General features: G+C 31.0%; 1 protein-coding gene across 3 annotated transcripts in view; it reads right to left on the reverse strand.

Moving 5' to 3' along the window:
* LOC130452452 (glutamine--fructose-6-phosphate aminotransferase [isomerizing] 2-like) overlaps positions 1-18,190 on the reverse strand; it is a 57,609-nt gene that overhangs the window by 16,776 nt on the left and 22,643 nt on the right. Inside the window, exon 6 of one of the 3 annotated variants that reach the window (XM_056791739.1) lies at positions 10,829-10,855. The exons of 1 other annotated variant lie outside the window; for it this stretch is intronic. In XM_056791739.1, coding sequence (XP_056647717.1) covers positions 10,829-10,855 — 27 coding nt within the window. Of the gene's footprint in view, positions 1-3,357; positions 3,376-10,828; positions 10,856-18,190 lie in introns of all 3 variants that reach the window. One more of the 3 variants, XM_056791740.1, reaches the window with a different exon arrangement.

Consider the following 18,190-nt stretch of genomic DNA (forward strand, 5'->3'; position numbering starts at 1 on the left):
ATGTTCTTGTGTAACCACGTTTCCTCCACGGATACGAAACTATATAAGGTGAGAGCAGATCTCGAAAATTGAAAATATCTCATTTTAAAATGAATCTCTTATTCGATTTACCTTCTAAATTTCACTTGATACTGAATTTTTAAAAGAATTTTGAAAAAATTTGATCAGGAGCACATCGATTTTTCTCTATGGGTAATAATAGGAGTGAGTATTTTATAATGAATAACCCTGTGCATTGTACGATTTTATTGTTGTTGTTCGCCAGTTAGATTCCTGAAACAGGCAAATTTGATATTAAGCAGTGTTAAAAATGATGGTAAACAATAAATAATTTGAGAGAAATAAGAATACACAATTGTAAACCACAACTAATCTTAAATATCGAGTTATGAGGTTTACGATAAATATGTTGTTTGTATCCTGTCAGTGTCCCATATCAGAAAAAATTGCAGACATTTTGTCTCGCTTGAAAGATAGAAAGCTATAAGAAATTTAGGTTCAGGAAAATGTTCATTAAAAGTTTGTTCAATTGAATCAGGTCATCAACAAAAAGTCTTTAGAAGTGTACATGGTGCACCGCAACTCGAAAATAACTTCCTTATTTACTTTCTTAACCAGTATACTTTGTGTACAGTTAAATCAAATTTAATTTATTATTAAAGTAGTATTTTTTCTGTAATTAATTGCGATTAAATAATCTGAACTATTCCTCATTACCATTAGTGAAAGGTTTTATTTTGTAATTACGTACTTTGAAAATTTGGCTATGTTTAACTTTACTTACGAATGCCAAAGTAAGAGAGAAACGATGATAAGAGGCAACTGTTAAAATCAATAAACAAACATAGGGTACAAAGAGAAGAGAAAGATTACAAAAAAAGAGGGAACAACTATAAAAGCACTTAGAATTAATAAAATATCAATGTAATAATGAAGAGACTAAGAATTTCTATAGTTACGTGACAAAATAAATGAAACGTATGATGATAATAAAGAATTATTGTAGAGATGAAGAATACCAGGTTCTAGAAGGTACAAAGAACAAACTAAAGAGGAGGGCAAAAAGATAGAGGAAGCCAAAATGATGTAAAAGTAACTTTAACAGGAGACAATTATAGATGAACTTAACAAAAATGAAAATATCGAAGAATATGGAATCCCCGTAGATCTAGTCGTTTATGAAGAGTAATGATTCTTTCACTGTCGCTTCTGGTTAGTTTTGTTCTCACGTTGGTATTAGAAGATTGAGTGTAATTTTGATCATTTCCTTGGTGCAGTTGCGCGCAATTACTTCGGCTATGAACAACTTCTCGGCCAGGTCCTAGTCGATCTGCAACGACCCCTACAATAATGAACTGATGGAATAGACTTTACGTGGAGATATACTACTTTCAATATGGGACTTCCAAGAGCGATTAGCCACGAAGATCTGAAAAAATATTTGATGTCCAACAATTGAAACAAAATTACTTTATTCCACGCAAAAATTATTTTGGAGCGTTTTCACATAGTTAATTTCATTTTTTTGAACGACGGGTCTTATTTTCATTAAAACGGCCACGTTAACAAGCAGAATTGCCATTAGTGGTCTCGAAAAACTCGTAACCCTCCTCTGGAATATTAAAAATCATTGTATTTCCCCAGAGAAACTATTAAGATCGCTTTTTTGGAAAGAGGTGGCGTAAGGCCAAATAATTTTGGGTTCAAAATAAGAAGACTCAATTTTTTATTATACTTTGAATACCGTAACTGTTTTAATAGAATAAAAAGTTATTGAATTATGCACAAAAATGATTTATTGTGCCTTTTGCTCTTGGAAGCCGGAGAGATTGTCTTTTTTCCTGCCATTCCGATATTGATACAATGCGGGAACACAAACTTCAATAACGTAGAGACAAGCAGAAAAGTACGTTGTGTTTCTCAAAGTCATCTATTTGATATTCAATCAAAGTTCTTTGGAAATACCACCGTAAAACCGGTTTCATTGGTTTTAAATAAGGAAGAGTATGAGACCGAAACGGAAAATAAATTTATGTACTTTCGGTCAGTTAAATTTTGAAGTAGTACCTGGAAAACAACAAAAAAATTGATTTACGCAAAAATACCATATTTTGAGAAATTCCAAGTTTTTATTCAGAATCACACATTAAGAATTATTTTCAATTTTTACTGCGGAATTTATTCGATTGTAAATATAACTTGTTTGGAAATTTCAACAATTTCAAGGCACCTAAAAATCATGAAAAGGTTGATTAGAACTAATAAGAAACCAGTTCCATAATGGGGTTTACAAAAAACTTTGAAAAATGAACTGCGGGTCTTGAAAAATACCACGTACTTTGATGGTTGTCTTCACGATGATTTTCAACAGTTATTGATTTTTTTATTGTACTACTTCAATCCCGCAGTGGCGGGAATTTTGTGTGGAAACGACTAATTGGGCAGAATAATGGCAAGAGATAATTATTATATGAAATTTAATTAATTTTTATTCTATAAAACACTTTCGGTATTCAAAATATAAACAAAACATGATTTTCACCCAAAATTCTTCTGGCAAACAATTTTTTTTTCTTGAAATTCTTTTTATGAAAATATTTAGCGTGTTGCAACACTTTTTCGAACCCAAAACCTCATTTTACTGTACTTAAAGTAATGTTGGATTTCCAAGTAGAAATTGTCAAACAAAAATAGTTTTATCTTAGATTTGCGGTCACTCCTGCTTTAAATGAAGATGCAAGATAAAGCGACGCAATGAAACCAGAAGGACACGTACAAGAAGAACAAACTTCAGTACTTTTCATGGCTTTCCTCTAACCACTTTGAGCTACTTCATTCAATTTAAGAACATCTAAGCAGGTATTCGTAACTATCTAAGACAGAATAGTTAGATTGAAAAGTTTGAATATCTACTGTTTACCATTTTAATAATCACATGAGTGATTTTGAGCCTTGGAAATATCGTTTGAATTAATGTATTTATTACAATCATGGTTAAGACCTAATTAAACTACATTAATCTAAATCTAACTAATAGTGTACCTTTTAACCAGTATGTAACCAGCACCGTGTTTAAGATCCAAAATTACAACTGAATTTGAGAAGAAAATTAAAAAAATATACTTACGATAAGTACCCAGCACCAGTACCCAAACGCTTTAATATGTTAGATAAAGCACTAATAAGCAATTATCCAGGTTTTCTATTTCAATACAAATACCGAGAATAATTAGATAATTTCAATTGTAAAAATGTTGCTAATGAAGACATAAATCATCAAAAAAGTCTTCGTATACAGATAATAAAAATAGAAAACCTGGTTAAGAAATATTCGGCTAAAACAACAAATGGTACTACCTGGATTGGAATCCGCATCTGCAGGAAGAGCCCATAAATAAAACAAAGGACAAAACAAATAGCATTAAAAACAAAACAGAGAATTGAAAACAAAAACAATTAAGTCCTTCAACAGATTCATGATAAGCTCTAAAAATATTTGAAAAACCCAATACTTTATTTAATTGAAAGTGAATTTGTCATTTTATATTAAGAATATGAATATATTACGAATAAGTTTACTAAAATATAGTCCGATATTAATATAAGTATTTTATTATAAAAATTCAATGCCAAATATATGCAAAAATATAAATAAAAACTAGTTATTACGACTAATTGTAGTTATATTGAGAAAATATTTTCGCACTATGAAAAGGCGCATTAATATGACGTAGAAGTGAGTACAGGGTCCGAAAAAATGAATTCTAGTGAGAATTATATAGTATTGAAAATTAATCTGGGAGCTCGGCAGTGGGTCTAACTACAAAAATAAATGAGATGCAATCAAGAACAAAACTGGTAAAAAAACCAAGTCCCGCAACAAAATTCTTATACCGTAAAAAGTTATGAGATCTATCAAGTGGTTGATTTATTCAATCCCTACTTGAAGAGACCTTCTTAGTTATTACGTATCTAACATCTTACAGTGACCACATTAATGTAAAAAATTTTACAATCGCACTAAACAATCTTATTTACTATAATGTGTTTTCATGTAATGGCCAAATTAATCTATTTTATTTAAAGATAAAAGATTTTTAATATTAATGTAGTCACTATAAAGTGTTGTTAAATTAGCTAATTACGTGATAACTTAAGACAGAAGGTCCCTTAAGTAGGGTCTGAATAAATCAACCGACTTACATAGATCTTACAACTTCTTACGGTAGAAGAACTGAGTTGCGAGACTTGGTTTTTTTACAAATTTTGTTTTTGATGGCATATTTTATTCAGTTCATGAAAATGAGAAGTTTCTTGAAGACATATCTCATTTAGTGTGTGCTTGTTTTCGATGCGAAAAGTTTACCTGGAGATGTTGCCTAGAGATTGAAAAGTTGAGCAACAAGTTTACTCGAAATTTTTGTGTTTCCAATGGAACTACGGCTACGGAATCGTTGATATTGTTTTGCAAAGTCTATTTTGTCGCGAAAGTGAGTATTTGAGTTGCTCGAAGCATTCAGTCAAATTCGTGAAGGAGTCCAAAACTTGCCTCATGTTAGTTGCCCAAAAATCGTCGTATCGGCATCCGAGAAATAGCTGAGGACCCAACATTCATTAAACACATAATTTCTAGTGAGGTTTATGAATATTACGACGAAACTACCCAACAATCTAGCGAATGGTGCTCCATAAATAAACCGAAATCGAAAAACCTACGTCCAAACCGGTCGAAAATAATCGTTTTCTTCGATTTTTATAAAGTGGTTCACCATGAATTCATTTCAGAGAATCAATCGATAATACCCTTGACTTTTTCGTTTTTTCCAAATTCAAAAATCCGTTTCGGGGAACGCGCCATGAATCCATTAAAGACATTAAAAAGTAATTAGCCTAAGTTACTGGAAGCTATCCCAGCCGAGGCTGACAATAAGTACAAATGTTGTTTTTCTTTATCAGTGCGATTCAAATGATATACACCAACCGAAAACACTCAAGTCTAACCTAAAAATATTTATTTCGATTCTATTTAAATTCATAATCATGAACCTCCAAGGAAGTCTATTTCGAAAAATAAACGGATGTACACAACTTTATTATGCCTTGAAAACAATATAACCACAAAAGATCTTTTCGCATTTAGGAATTGAAATGTACTCCACTATTCTCAATACATGAATTTATGAGAAATTTTAGTGAATATGTATCAAGCCCAAATAACTGCTACTCTAAAAATACATTCGCCTAATTTAGATCGTACTTTGTATGATTCTGAAACGAAGCGCCAATCAATATACTGAGACTGAGACCATTTTCACAGAGAGACAAAATTTGAAGCAATGATAAATATTTTTTCATAATTAATAGGATTCTATATCTTTATTTGAAAATAATAAAGAAAAAAAAAACGACAGGAATTTTGGAAGGGCAAGTTATGACTTATTGACACAAGTCCTATGGTTTGTTAAGATGGTTCTAATAAAATACGGTGTCTAAATTTTACACATCCAACTTATTGGCTAGATGTTGCGTCATGCACTGGTTCAAATATTCTCATTGAGAGTTTTGGAAATAGAGTAGGGATGAATTCGTTTCTCCTCTTTTAAGATTGCGCTGCGATTTTGAGGAAAAATATAGAAAAATTTTAAAAAATCGCTAAACTATTTTACGCATTTTACCGATATTACTTGTTTGATTTTTGAAACTTTCTGTTTTGTCAAATTTACAAAAAAATATAACAAAATGAATAATGGAGGTGATAAAATGCGTCTATCCTATTCTGTTGAAGTCTTATCGGAAGCTTTGCATAGCTGAATGAACTAATTAGCATATGGGCGTTGTTTTCCTAAAATTTATAAGGATAATTATTGAGAGGAATAAGAAGCAAACAGATATTTTCATATAATGCACTACATTGAAGAATTATTATTCAATTCAATTAAGGGATTGAATTACTAGTTTGTCGATATATGCTTATTAAAACAATTTGCTAACTTTGTCTATCTTGATGGAATTTCACAATCAATACTTAATAGAGCTTTGGAAGATAGAAGCTACGTGAGTTTGTCAGGTTGAGACGGAACTCACTTATCTGAATCAACCATGGTAACTCCAGTTCTAATTTTTATTAATCCGATTCAATTCTTCGGCTAACGGCTTTGTTCTTCATGAGAGTTTGGTTCTTGTTACAAATATCAGAAGTGTCATTGCCAGTTAAGATACACGATAAGTCTAAATTTTATGAAGAAGCCAATTTTGAGCAAAAGGTAGACCTTTACATTTGCATTTTTCTATCTACAGATAGTACATGTTTCAGATCTTAGGATGACTATCTAAATTTTTTTTGTCTGCTCTCATAAGAAGGGTACTAAAGAATGTGGTCCGTTATTGCGATTTTACAAAGAAACTTGATTTTTTTTTTATAACCATTTTTTTTTCAGCGTAGTTGCCGTCTTTATATACGCAACAACGTCCTCGTTTTATGAAAATTCAATGCAATGCAAATGGAACTTCAAGATTAAGGAACCGGAAAGAATCGTTAGGAACCAAATCTGGAGAATACGGTGGTTATATATCTAACCTTTCTATGATATTGCTAGTTGTCGCAGATTTTGGTCGTCCCGAACTATCGCCGTTAATAAAAATTTTACGGTTGTAAATCATGGTGCAAAGTCTTCGTACACAGTGTATAACTCCTCGTTCACTTAGTTTATTGCGTAGGCGTATTGCCTTTCAAAAGTAAATATTTAATGACAGCTCAGCATTGTGTTTACCTCTGAAATCAGGCTCAATCATACCACTAATAGTTTTCTTTTGTATCGCGACTTTCAACAATGTTTCAGAACAGAAGTTTGGTAAGAATTTCTTCTTGGCCATCACCAATACAACAATATAACTTACTCACACCTTTCTGTTTTGTTGAACCGTCTCTTTCCCGACGTCTGGCTATAGGCTTAATTTTTATACAAGAAACAACAAATTGTCGTTTTGTATCCCAGCTTGTATCACAATTTCAAAAGTCGTAATAAATGAGCAATGTTTGCTCATTACTAATATGACTTTGGACTTTTAATCTATATGTATCTTCACAAGGCTTTTTCAGAAATTTCCAAGTGAATATAACCTGTTAGAAATCTGTTTACAGAAAACTCTTTAATGTTTCTGAAGTTTTGTTCTTGTTTCTCTGTTTTTCTACTTTTCGATCATATTTCTTTGAACGTTATTTATATCATCTTGATCAGTGTCAGAGTCACTATACATGCAATTTAATTATTGGGATAAATAAAAAAAATGTTGATTTCACTTTCATGCGAATCCGTGCAAGATCTGAAATTTACCTTGAGTCATCATTATCATTATCAGTTGTTATACAGAAAATAAAGAAACAGTACAAAATCCAATTTGACAATAACTGGACTCAGGTTTCTCAGCTCTGAGATACATAATTGGTAACAAAAAAATGTTTTGCCTTTTCACTAAAATAATAGCTCATATTGCCTCCGTGCGTGCATCCTCAATACGTAATTTTAGTTACATTTGATCTTCAATAAAATCCCATTGTGCCACTATTCGAATGACCAAGTCGACTCGCTACCTGAACATTTTCATATCATGACTGTAAGATGTTGTACTTGAGTATTGATGCTTAAATGCACATATCGAACTTCTACAATACAGTTTCTGAGTTCTAAAACAATCAAGTTCCTGTTGGACAACATTGCAAAAAAAAGTGAGTGTACATATCTGGAGACCTGTTCCTGGTAGTCCAGAAGTCTAGAGGAATCAATTTCAATTTCATCGTGTCCAAATGAAATTTGCTAAGAAATTAGTATTCACCATAAAACTTATATGTATTCAATGGAGCGAAAGGGCGGCTAGGAGATGGCATCCGCTCATCCTATCGCTTTTTATGAAATAATATCCATCTTCCAAAAACTACGAGAGGTTCTTCATACAAAGGATTGTGAAATTCCAAGAACTTGTCCAATATAAAATTGATACCGGACATCTTGACAATAAAATAGCGATTCGACGTAGAGTAATATATTACAAAAAACGGTAATGTGTCGACCACTGAATTATTTTGTCTTAGCATAAATTTGAGACTGTTTATTATCACAAAATATGTTCATCTTGATTGAATGTACAGGAAAATATAATTAAAATGTTTTCAATGTAGTGAATTATTGAGTTTAAGTTGAAAAAAAGTATTTAGAATGAAAATATCTGAAAAAAGGTATAGTTAAAATTTTAATAAACAAAATCAAACGCTTATGAATAAGAGAAAATAGAAAAAATTGCGTTCCTCACTTAATTTATAGCAAATACTCAACAATAAGTTAAGGTAAGCTATTCGAGTGGGTAGGAAAAATATTCAATTTTGTCAGCCATAAAATTTCACAATATTGTAAGTTCTACATATAACTTTTTCGTCAAAAGTCTTTGATTTTTTATTAGTTTTTATGTCATTCAAAAGCAAAAACCTTACAAAGGGAGAAATAAGAGAAGGGAGAAATTGTATATAACTAGATTATTAATTTGATTGTTGTGGGATTGAGGCAATGAAACACCGAGATGTATTTTTCTTAATAGGTATAAATTCCGAGATTTCGAATACCTATGTATTCATCATCGGTGACTAAAAATATAATCAAAGTATAATGTAAAAAATATAAATTTTATGTAAATATAGAAATATTGGAAATAACTTAAATTCATTAATAGGGAATTGTGCTTAAAATTGTATAAAATAATAAACTCACATTCCCATGTTCCAAAATACATCACACAAGTTGACATAAACATTTGATTGATTTGTAGAATTCATTTGTTTTTTAAATTCAACCACTTCTCTCATAGTATTGCCGGGTTCTTTAAAAGAAATCAAATCGGAGCTGTTTCCGAGGACCTTGGAGGAAGATTGTCTGTTTTGTAAAAATGTGAAGACTGATGGAATGACAAAAATGGAACTATTTATATGACAATTTATGGCGTTCCTACGATTAGGAAAGATGCAATGTCCTATCAGATGTTTTATGTATTTAGCATCCTATCAAAATAATATCCTGATATTTTATAGCTTATACATGAGGAAACTAAATCTTCATATTATCTAATATTAGCTATATCAAAACATCGACTTTATTTGAAGATTTCCACACTTATTAAAGACCGATGACCAAACAATAATTTTATAACTTCATGTCATCATCCTAATCAGAATAACAGGAATAGCGATTTTTTTACATCGAATGTCTAGTGCTACCGAGGAACGTGTAAAGATATTGCTTAATTTCATAATTGAAGAAAAACGCGGTATTCTCAGGAAGGGATCTCAAATTCATGAAGTATTTAAGAATCAAAGCCGAACATAATTTCTTGTAGAAATTGTACGGAATTGTCAAAACCATTGGGGGAGCGTTTGTGTCGGGTACTCCCGGCATTCCACGCTTTTACAGGATCAGATTACACTGCTGTCGTCTTTTGAAAAAACTTTAAATTTACTGATAAAAAATGAAAAAATGCAATAAGTTTTTGCATTTTTACTTGATTATCAAGAAGTAGAAAATTTTGAGAAGATGAAAATAGTCCAAAAATTTACATTAATGCTCAATAATAGAAAAAAACTGCAAAAGCGTGGATTTAAAATTTGAAAATATACTTTCATTAATATTTTATTTTTTAATTATGTCGTGATAAATAAAAAAATGATTGTAAAAACAAATAACTTAATTAATTATTGATGAAATATTCAAAATATAGAAATTGAATTGGTAAAATTTAAAGGAATATTCATGAATTTAGATATAACGTTATTAGAGAGTTTAGTGTAATGTTAAAATCATGGTTCAATTGATAAGCTAAGCAACTGTACAAAAATTTTTAAATTCAAAAAATTGTTGCCCAGTCAAGAGACTGGTGGGGAACAAAGACTCCTATACCATTATTTTCATTTATTTGAATACTACCTTTTCCAATAATACATATCCTTTTACCGATCAGGTGCCATTTTCAGCGGTCGGCTCTTCGCCTATTATTTTAGTACCTCTTAACATCAAATATTTCAATCAATGGACATCAAGCACCCCGCGCTTTTTTACATTAAAAACATTTCTTTTATTAATCACTCTACCACTAATTGACTTATAAAAAATTTTATTTCTAATGTTCTGTTTGGTTTGCTATTGAAGCCTATTTTTGTTAGTCTCTTAAGCTATTATTTTTCCTACTCTTCGAAATTTTTGGTCTATTTTGCCTATAGAGGTTGGCGAAAGTTACTTTTATTGTTGAGTAGAAGCAAGAAATTAAGTGAGTAGCATTTTATGACATTCGAAATGAGAACTGAAAATCCTTCACTGGTTCTTAGTCTAATAATAATTTGAATGGTTCGCCAACTATCCGTACATATTAGTACGGGCATATACGATAGAAATACTGTTATTGGTCCGTACAATATGTAAACAAATAGCTAGTAACTAAAAAGATACGACAATCCAAAAGTTTAAGATAACACAGCAGAATACACCGAGAAAAGTTTTTATACGTACATTCTAACAAAATTTATTGCCTACTTCTAGTGAACAAAAAAAGTTATGTGAAATTATGAAAATTGACGAAAATACTTTACAAGCATCTTGGCGAATTGTGCTTATTCTGTCGGCGTATTTTGTTGTGTCGCCAAGATATCGAAACCAATTGTCCTTTATGCGGAGATTTTCTGTGCGTATCTAACACAAATTATTTGTGAAATGATTAGCAAATTATGAATGCGTTAGTCAAAAGCCCCGTGTATATTAAAATTATAAAAAATTAAATGAGCTTTATTATATACCTTTTACAATTGGTGACGATGGATCTTCTACCATGTATCAAATAGTCCACAGAAGTAAACAGAAAGGAAGAAAAACAACATTTTTTTATTAAACGGTGGTTAATTATAAACAGTGAAAAAACATTTATCATGCAAATAATATCATTGTTAACAGGTACATACATATAAATGTATAGGAAGGCAAGTAGCTTATACTAATTATATTTCAAAGATTACAAAGATAAGCATAATGCGAAAATATTCTGCATTATGATTAGAAATATGTTGTAGAATGTTGTAAAAAACTTTATTAAAACCTTATAATGATATATTTTATTCGAATATCATCAAGAACATCATAATATGGAGATAAATCTCTTGTTACTTGTTAATTAAAAAAAAATTAATGATTGGTCGATTCTGATTTTGTGAACCGAGTGGATCTAGTTGAAGTGGTTTGAGGTGTGATTGTTCATGTCTACGGTGCTTTTTGATGTTATTGTATCTGTTGTAGAAGTTTTTAAATGTGGAAAGAATATCGAAGTTAGAAATGAGTAATTATACAGGGTGATTGATTAGTGTGATAAAGTTCAGTGCCTCCTTTGTCTATTGAGATATCAATTTGAAATTTTGAGCGATTATAGCCATCACTAGTTTTCACATTTGAAATCATTTACAATCTTACAAGCTGGTCTAGAATGGTGTACCATATCAAAGTTGCATTTTTTTTAATGAAACACCCTATATTTCATTGCATATTTGAAATCAGACCCCATTACAATAATATAACATTGTTCTACGGGGTAAAAAAGTTGTAACCCATTTCCCAAAAAAATCGTAAAAATGTAAGAGAAATATAAGAATGAAGATCTGTTGCAGCCGGAGCATTCGAATGTTAGTAAAAACTGTGAAAACTTATTTATTTCGTTAATATTAATTGAAGATGATACAGGGTTAAGAAAAATACTAATAGTTACTTCCTCGGTTTTTTCAAATAAATTATTGTATTTTTTGTGAGTTTCGAAAGGTATTACCGTTCTACTTCTCTTTTTTTCAAGCATTCCCCAAACCTAAAATCATTATTTCTTGTGATGTTTTCATTTTTCTGTGCAAAACAATGATTATGTACCTATATTTAATTATTTAATTATTCAATAATTAATGATGAGTTGACTATGATTTGTTTTTCAAAAACTGATATTTGAATCGACATGACAATAGGTACATTATTGTTTTTTGATTTAGCGGTTTGGTACACATCGACAGAATTCTTTCACCCCGCTCGTAAGTTTAAAAAAGAAATATTTATCATGGTTCCTCTTTTATACGTTCAAGTTTCATTTATTATTCTATCGCCACACAACTAAAAATGTACACAAAAACAATGCCTCGCAATTTTAGATACCAAGTTATCTGTGAAATTGAAGACTTCTTTATCCTTTTGATGAATATTTTATCCCATCATTTTCTTGTAGCAATGTCTATTATTAACCCTTCCTTGGAGTCCGTTTTTATTATGAAAATATAGTCGGTGTTCTTCTGAAGAAATAGTCAATGAAGTTTTAGAGATCGCTAATGAAGGTATCTTAATTAAAAAAAGAAACTGGTAGACAATATACGTTAAGCTGATGATACTTTTTCAATAGCCAGCTCATTTGAATAACTACTATTTATATTCTGCCAAAATTACGAACTAAAGCTTAATACAAAGAAGATTAAATATATGGTCTAACTAAACAACAATATGTGAAGGAAGAATAAATCACGATTTATAACATACAAAAAGATCAAGAAGAGAAGTTAATGTGTGTGGGAACCGTAATATACAATACATGGGATCTTAGTTGTATAAAACTCAAAAAAATCCTCTACAGCTATAATCTTAACCTTTATCAGCGTATGAGGATGACATGTTATTATGTCTTTCCTAAGTTCTTATGCGGCCCGAAAGCCTGAACGCCCACAGAAAATATGCTAAAACATTTAGAAGTTAAGTTGGAAAAACACCAAGTTTTTGAACGCATGTACGAAACTTTAGAAATAGTCAACGCTCCAAAGGGGCATAAATTAGATTACCTTGATCATGTACGATCTTTTTCACTTTGATATGTAAGAAAAAATATTGGGTCGGAGAAAGCAAGGATAGAAGAAGAATCACGGCTTTGAGAATCACACGAATATGTAATTTCTAATTTCCAAATTATGGCGAATGCGTCGGAGTGTTAGAAGACTTTTGGATGAAAACTTTATGAAATAAATTCAATGACTGAAAACTTAGAGCAGTAGTAGGATTTTAAGCCACCTGGCGAGAGAATAACTCGAATTGCGAATAGGAAGTTAATATATTGGATAGTATATTTTGAATACAATTAAGGTAGTTTGGAGTGTTTGTTGTAGTGTAAATAGGTGAAAATATGTGTTTTAACTAATTCCACCCATCAGGGTAGCGGTAAGTAAATATAAAAAGAGCATAACAAGATTTTCAAAAAAAAAACATCGACTGAACAATTTTTGATAGATTTAATCCATATCTATGGGAGAATAAAGTATTTAGCGTGTATTTGGATAGAAATCTTTGAAATATTTTCTGTATAAATCTTACGAATTACAGGAATTATTATGATTGTTAGTTTCATTATTCACTAAGATCGAATGATTTATAGGATGTACCTTCTTTGACTACTAAACAACTTATGTAGATATACTTTGATAAAATATATTTTTAGAAAATTGCGAGAAAAAGTTTACAATTTTTAAAACTATTTTTTTAAATATATCTAATGAAGATGTCAACTTGACAACTTAATACTTCCTTGCGGTTTTTTATATCAGTTTTTATAGCAAGCGGTTTATATACATTGTTTCTTTTAAATAATTTCTAGGAGGAAGGTATATTTATAAATTTCTCCAATTTCTCATTTCTTAGACCTTTTGGTATATTAATGCATCTAAATGTTCAAATGTCAACAGTAGTGAACAGACCGAAGTGATCGAAGAATAAATAAATTAGTCAAGTTAGTAAAGTAATAGTGATAAGTGAATTGTAATAAGTTGGTTAAGAGAAGTGCATAGAATTTAATAAAATTATGAACATAAGAGACAGTGTTTATAGATCAACCCCACGGATGGAAATCGTACAAATAAATACGAAAATCATGACAATAAAATTAGAGTCTGTACAAAAATTATTGCGTGGAACGAAACGCATCCATCGTTTGGCATTTTGCAGCAATCATTCATACAGTATGAATTGTTTGTTAATTAATTTTATAGTTAACTACCTGCCATAAATTTCTATGTATGAATATATGGGAGAATGTTCTTTTGGTCGAAATCGCAGATTATATACGAGCGAACTAACAAAAAAAATATTTATGTCCATAATCGCTTTTATTTTTAAATATGGTCTTAAACAATAGTCGCAGACTTTCTTTACAAAATGGACGTTAACATATGAGATCGTCCCCGTGTTATGAAAATCACCTTAAAGTGAAAATTTAAGGTTAGGATTTAGGAAAAAGTCGCTGGGGCGAGACCTTATGGAACATTTGGATTGTCATTGTGCAATTTGTAATCCACTTGTCTTCTTGACTGTTTTTTTTTTCATTTCAGAAATGTATTGGAGGATCCAAGTTTCATCAACGCTACATATCAAAGAAAAAAATCCTGCTTAAACCACGCCAATGGGGCCTGGAAAATGTTGAATTCGATTGCGCTTTCGGTTTAAAGTGAGAAAACAAATATAAGTTTGTTTCCATAAGGAAAACGCACCTTCTCACACTCACATTCGCCATGACTAAAATCACGAATTATTACACTTCGAATTGGTAGCCTACCGACCATATTCACCATATCAGGCGGCAACTTTTTCCAAAATCCTAACTTTAAATTCATGCAAAAGATTCATATAAGACGAGGACGTTACAGCATATGTATTTTGTGAAAAAAGACGGCGACTATTATTTGGATTGATTTGAAGGTCGCTGGAAAAAATTATTAGACTTGGAAGGAGACTATGTTAGATAATAAAAATGAGTACGGAAAAAAATGTCTTGTTTTTTCGTAGGGCTAACTTTTCAGACAATTATAGTAGTTGGAATATGCTAGTATTCTAATTATTCTAATTGAAACAATAAATATTCATTAATTCACATTTTAGTCAGAGTCAAATGGAAGGAGTAGGTTTTTGTTTTTTTTGCAAACTCTAAAGAGTCGAATCCAAAAGTTTTGATTATTATAAAATTTGATTTTACAATCAATTATTTCTCTAAAATAACTATTTTGCAAAACAATGATTTTAGTTCACGCTTATCATCCCAGGTTTCTCCCAAGATCTCGATATTAGAAAAAAATCCGAAATCGAATCCTATAGATTTGATTTGGAAAAAAAAATAAAAAAGCTCTATAGCTTCATTATACAAATAGTTTTCGCCTCTCTCAAAGCAATGAAATTATTAAATTCGGGATTATAAGCTGACCATCGTCTAAAACTGTTTAGTTATAAATGAATTCATTATTCACTCTATATTTTTATGTTTTTTTATTCTATCGTTAATACCCTAGTTTCTTCTACCATAAAATTCAAATACTTATTTACTTATTATCTTTGTTTGATTATTTCTATTTTTACCACATTCCATTTTAATGTTAGTAATTTATTATTCATGTTAATCAATTATAATTCTTGCAAATTCCATATTGACGACCTCTATTTATCTTATAGTACCTTATGTTTCAAAAGAAATAGAGGGGTTTTAACGTTTCACAAAATTGATCATATTAAAGTTACAATTATAGATGAACTAGCAAATAAACAGTTTAGTTTGTCGGTTTGAGTATGCGTACGCAATGTTAACGCCGCTATCGGTTAGAAAGCGTTAGTGGCAAAAACGACGAATAAAGAGCAAAACGCTTTTCATTTTGTAAACATAGAATTGATATTCAAGATAGAGAAAGCAAGCGAGCCACTCGCACACCGCTAGGTTTATCTTTAATATCAACTCTATGGTTTTACAGTAAAGATATAATCAGTAGTTTCCGTGTAACGTTTTTGAAGCATTTTAATAAATCTCAATTCAATCGGCCGAGACAGTAATTTACCGAGATACGGACGAATAATTTCGAGAATCCATGGATAGAACCATATTCTATTTTCTCGACCGAGTAATTTGTCATCAGTCAATTGTACAATTAATCAATCGGGCAATTATTGACCTAATTTCTTCCAATACTTTTTGTTTTTTATTTTGAAAATGTCCGAGTAGTCAAGTAAAGCCACGATAGAATTTATACAAGAACACAAAACACAGGATTGTTCGCTTTTGAAATTGTAGGAGCTATGGATCTCTAGTAAGCAATCAAATTGCTGCACTTTCATCCTCATAAATGATTAATATTCTTTGACGGCTTTAGTTTCGATTTCACTGTTGCAATTCCTCTTATCTTTTTTCTATGGCCACGGTTCTGTCCACATTCGTTATCTGTCATACATATTCTGTTAATTTCTTCCAAAAGCGCAAGTATAAATATACTACAATAGTGCTAAAAACTTCTTTCATTTGTATCTCTTTACTTCGATGAGATATGTCAACATCGCGGACTCTAATAGGTATCTTCCTCCCCCAGACAAGCCGAAATGTTATCACCTATTTCTCCACTTCAAAAGATAATAATTAATCTTTTTTCATATGACGAAAGGTACTTGATGAATGTTAAACTATCTGAGTTGCTCTTTCGTTCGATGAATTACTTATAATTTACGAAGATGTATTGATATCTAGTTAGCCTAGACCCGATCCATGTATAAACAAAATATTGCGTTACCATAGCAACGAACAATAACTTATTAGAAGTGTCAGTGTAAAGTGTTTGACGTCAAAAAAGTAAACCAGAGTTACGCAATAAATTAAAAGAAAAAAGATGTCCACCGAAATTATGAAAAACGAAAAATTGGTGTATCTACCCATCATCAATTACCTGTATTTAAAAGGGTTGAGAGGTTAGCAGATAGAAGATATGCTTAATACCCTTGGTGATCAATGTCCTTCGTATGCGACGGTGAAAAATTGGACTTCAAAGGGGTAAATTTTCCATTGAAGATGACGACCGGTCGGGAAGGCCAGTTTCTGTGTCAGTCCCCGAAAATAACAATATTTATATATAGTTCTCGTCAATTTGGATATGAGAAAGCATCGCGTTCGATCTGTGCTCGATTTGAAAACGAAGTAGACTTCTTAAACCGAATTATTAGTATGGATGGAACTTGGGTACATTTCTACGATCCAGAAACAAAGCAACAACCGATGGAATGGCGACACTCTGGTTCTCCAAGATTTAAGAAGTTTCGTGTAAAAAAACCTGCTGGAAAAGTTCTTGCTTCAGTTTTTTGGGATTGCCATGGAGTAATCATGATTGATTTTTTGGATAAGGGTAGAACAATAATAGAAGATTACTATTCGACATTACTGACCACTCTACGGGAAAAAATGAAATTGAAAAGACGCGGAAAGCTATCCAAAGGTGTTTTGTTTTTGCAAGACAACGCCCCTGCACACAAATCTCATGTTGCCATCCAAAAAATTCGTGATTTAGGATTTTAATTACTAGAACACCCCCCTTATTCACCAGATTTGGCTCCGTGCAACTTCTCTTTCCTTAAAAAAGTCGTAAATTTTCATCAAATGAGGAAGTAAAAAAAGCTGTGGTCTGGTTTGCAGAACAAGAAGAGATATATTTTTTTAAAGGTCTAGAGAGGTTGCATGTTCGCTGTAATAAATGTAATTAGAGGAATTGAGTAGTAAAATATTTTGACATTGAAATTTTGTTTAGTTCTATAATAGGCTAAGAATTTTTCAATATATCCTCGTAACTTAAATTATATAGCGTCTGCTATTTATTTTGAAACATTCGGTATTTTTGTGATAGTAAAGTGATTTTTGTGTGAATGTTTGTTGTTATCTCTCTTTCTTAATAACATAAATATAATTTGGATGTGAGATCGTTCATTTTGGAAATTATTTTATCAAAGTATATCTATTTTTGTATCAATCAAAATTAGTGAGGTATATAGTTAATTAGCTATACCTACGTCATTCACAAAATCTACTTCATGCTTATCTAAAAGTAAAGCATGCACACCTACCACCTTTATTTGGAAGATTCTGGATCACTTTCGATAATATCTGATGTTTTATGGCATTTAGTATATTCCTGAAGCCATAAAAGAAAAAGATTCATTCCTTTCTCAATACCATCGAACTTTCGATCATTTTACCTATATAATGCTCAAGTTTTGGTTTAAAATCTTTTAAAACTTATTCTGTGGCTAGTTTAAGAAATACAAGTGTTCGAATAATTAACATTTTGCATTATTAATAATAAGAC

The sequence above is a fragment of the Diorhabda sublineata genome, chromosome 1 (genome assembly GCF_026230105.1).
Source record: "Diorhabda sublineata isolate icDioSubl1.1 chromosome 1, icDioSubl1.1, whole genome shotgun sequence".
NCBI classification, from domain to species: domain Eukaryota; kingdom Metazoa; phylum Arthropoda; class Insecta; order Coleoptera; family Chrysomelidae; genus Diorhabda; species Diorhabda sublineata.